Here is a 1,658-nt window from a genome sequence, read left to right on the forward strand (position 1 = left end):
GATCATAAAGCCATGACCCAACTGGACCTGGTCATAAAGCCATAACCCAACTGGACCTGGTCATAAAGCCATGACCCAGCAGGCAGAGCATTCAGGGTTGGCAGCCTTGGTTTGTAATTTACTGTCTTCTCTCATGTGCCGGTTAGACCTACAGCTTGATCCCCGCAGCATAAATCAGAACCCCTGCTTTGTGCCAGAAACCTCAAAAATGTGACGAGCTTCAATGATTTTCCAACAAGAAGAACAGAGTTATTTCACATCCACTATTAGGATAAGAGGTTTCCTTCTCCAGTCCGACACAGCTAAAGAAGATGTTCATACCTGACAAGGTTCTGACCCGAACTTTGTAGCCTTGAACGGGTCCATCGGCCTCCTTCCACTTCATCTGCAGCCGATCTTCAGACAGAACCGTCAGCTTCAGGCGACCTTAGTGGACACAAAGAGACTCTAAGATCAAAGACCAGGAAGCCATCTTGATTACCCCCCCACAAACACACACACACACACACACACACATCCTCCTGAACTACTCAACCCTCTCAAATCATCTGCATAATTTCCAGAAGGGGTTTTTAAACAGGCCATGTCTTTCATGTTGCCATCATCCCGGCCTCTATCCAGCTGCCCCCCCTCCCCCATCCATCAAAGCCAGTCTTGTCCTCTGGACTGAAGCAGAAACACGAACATGACTCCAGCAGGGTCAAAGAGCATGTCAGAGAGACATCCCTCACGTACAGTGCAACAAAGATGCATATTAAATACAGCAGCTTAATGCCGGCAGAGGAAGAGGACAAAACGGAAATGAGGAAGACGGAGAGCAAACATGAACATGGAGAATCCCACAAGCAGATCTTTGGACCTCCAGCATTCAACAGATCCTTTCTAACTTGGAGGGTAAAGGTTGGTGTGTGTTCAGACTGAACATTGTAGTGAAAGGGTTAAAGTTTCAAAGAGAACCTTCAACAAGAGCAGCGTTTCTAGACGGACGGAAATGCTAAAGAAAGCCTGATCTATGCTCTAATAAAGATCTGTGAAAGCAGCATCTTCGGCCTTCATCTATACTTTGTAAAACACGTGTGTTAATAAGAGTTTCTTTGACAAATTATAACCAAAAGCCTTTAAAAACAAAAATATATCAGAAGGTAAATGGGTACATTTCCAATAAAGTGTTTAGGAATTACCCTGGCCATGGACTCCAGAGGACAGCAGCAGGAGGACACTGAGCAGCAGACTCAGCTTCAGCCAGAGGGACGACGCTCTGGATGCTTGCAGGTCAGAAGACATGAGTGGAGCCTGAAACAGTGAAGCAACACAGATCAATGCTGAGCTAAAGGAATTCCTGTCCCAGACAGAGGTCTCTGGTCCCATCTACGTTTGTTTATCATTTATTTTGTCCTCATTTTTCTTTTCTTTTATTCTTTTAAGAGCAGACCTCTCATTTCCTTCATGGTCTGGTTCTTGATGCAACACAGCACAACTCAAACAGATTAGCACTTTCTTTGACTCACATAAACTCCTTTGGACTGCAGGCAGGACTGCAGGCAGGACTGCAGGCAGGACAAAGGTGCATTGCAGCTATGGTAAAGGTTCTGGACGGTGTCATGGTAGGACAGCAGGCAGGTCTTTACTGCCACCTTTGCTGACCTTGCAAAGGCCTT

General features: G+C 45.9%; 1 protein-coding gene across 1 annotated transcript in view; it reads right to left on the reverse strand.

Moving 5' to 3' along the window:
* The window catches only part of LOC107103667 (collagen alpha-1(XIV) chain-like), a 67,073-nt gene that overhangs the window by 57,318 nt on the left and 8,097 nt on the right, over nucleotides 1–1,658 (reverse strand). Inside the window, exons 2-3 of the mRNA XM_015403457.1 lie at nucleotides 1,182–1,293; nucleotides 322–426 (exon numbers count right to left, since the gene is read on the reverse strand). Of these exons, the coding sequence (XP_015258943.1) occupies nucleotides 322–426; nucleotides 1,182–1,284 (208 nt within the window). The 5' untranslated portion in view covers nucleotides 1,285–1,293. The remainder of the gene's footprint in view (nucleotides 1–321; nucleotides 427–1,181; nucleotides 1,294–1,658) is intronic.

Source organism: Cyprinodon variegatus, unplaced genomic scaffold (assembly GCF_000732505.1).
Source record: "Cyprinodon variegatus isolate N-32 unplaced genomic scaffold, C_variegatus-1.0 Scaffold1501, whole genome shotgun sequence".
NCBI classification, from domain to species: Eukaryota; Metazoa; Chordata; class Actinopteri; order Cyprinodontiformes; family Cyprinodontidae; genus Cyprinodon; species Cyprinodon variegatus.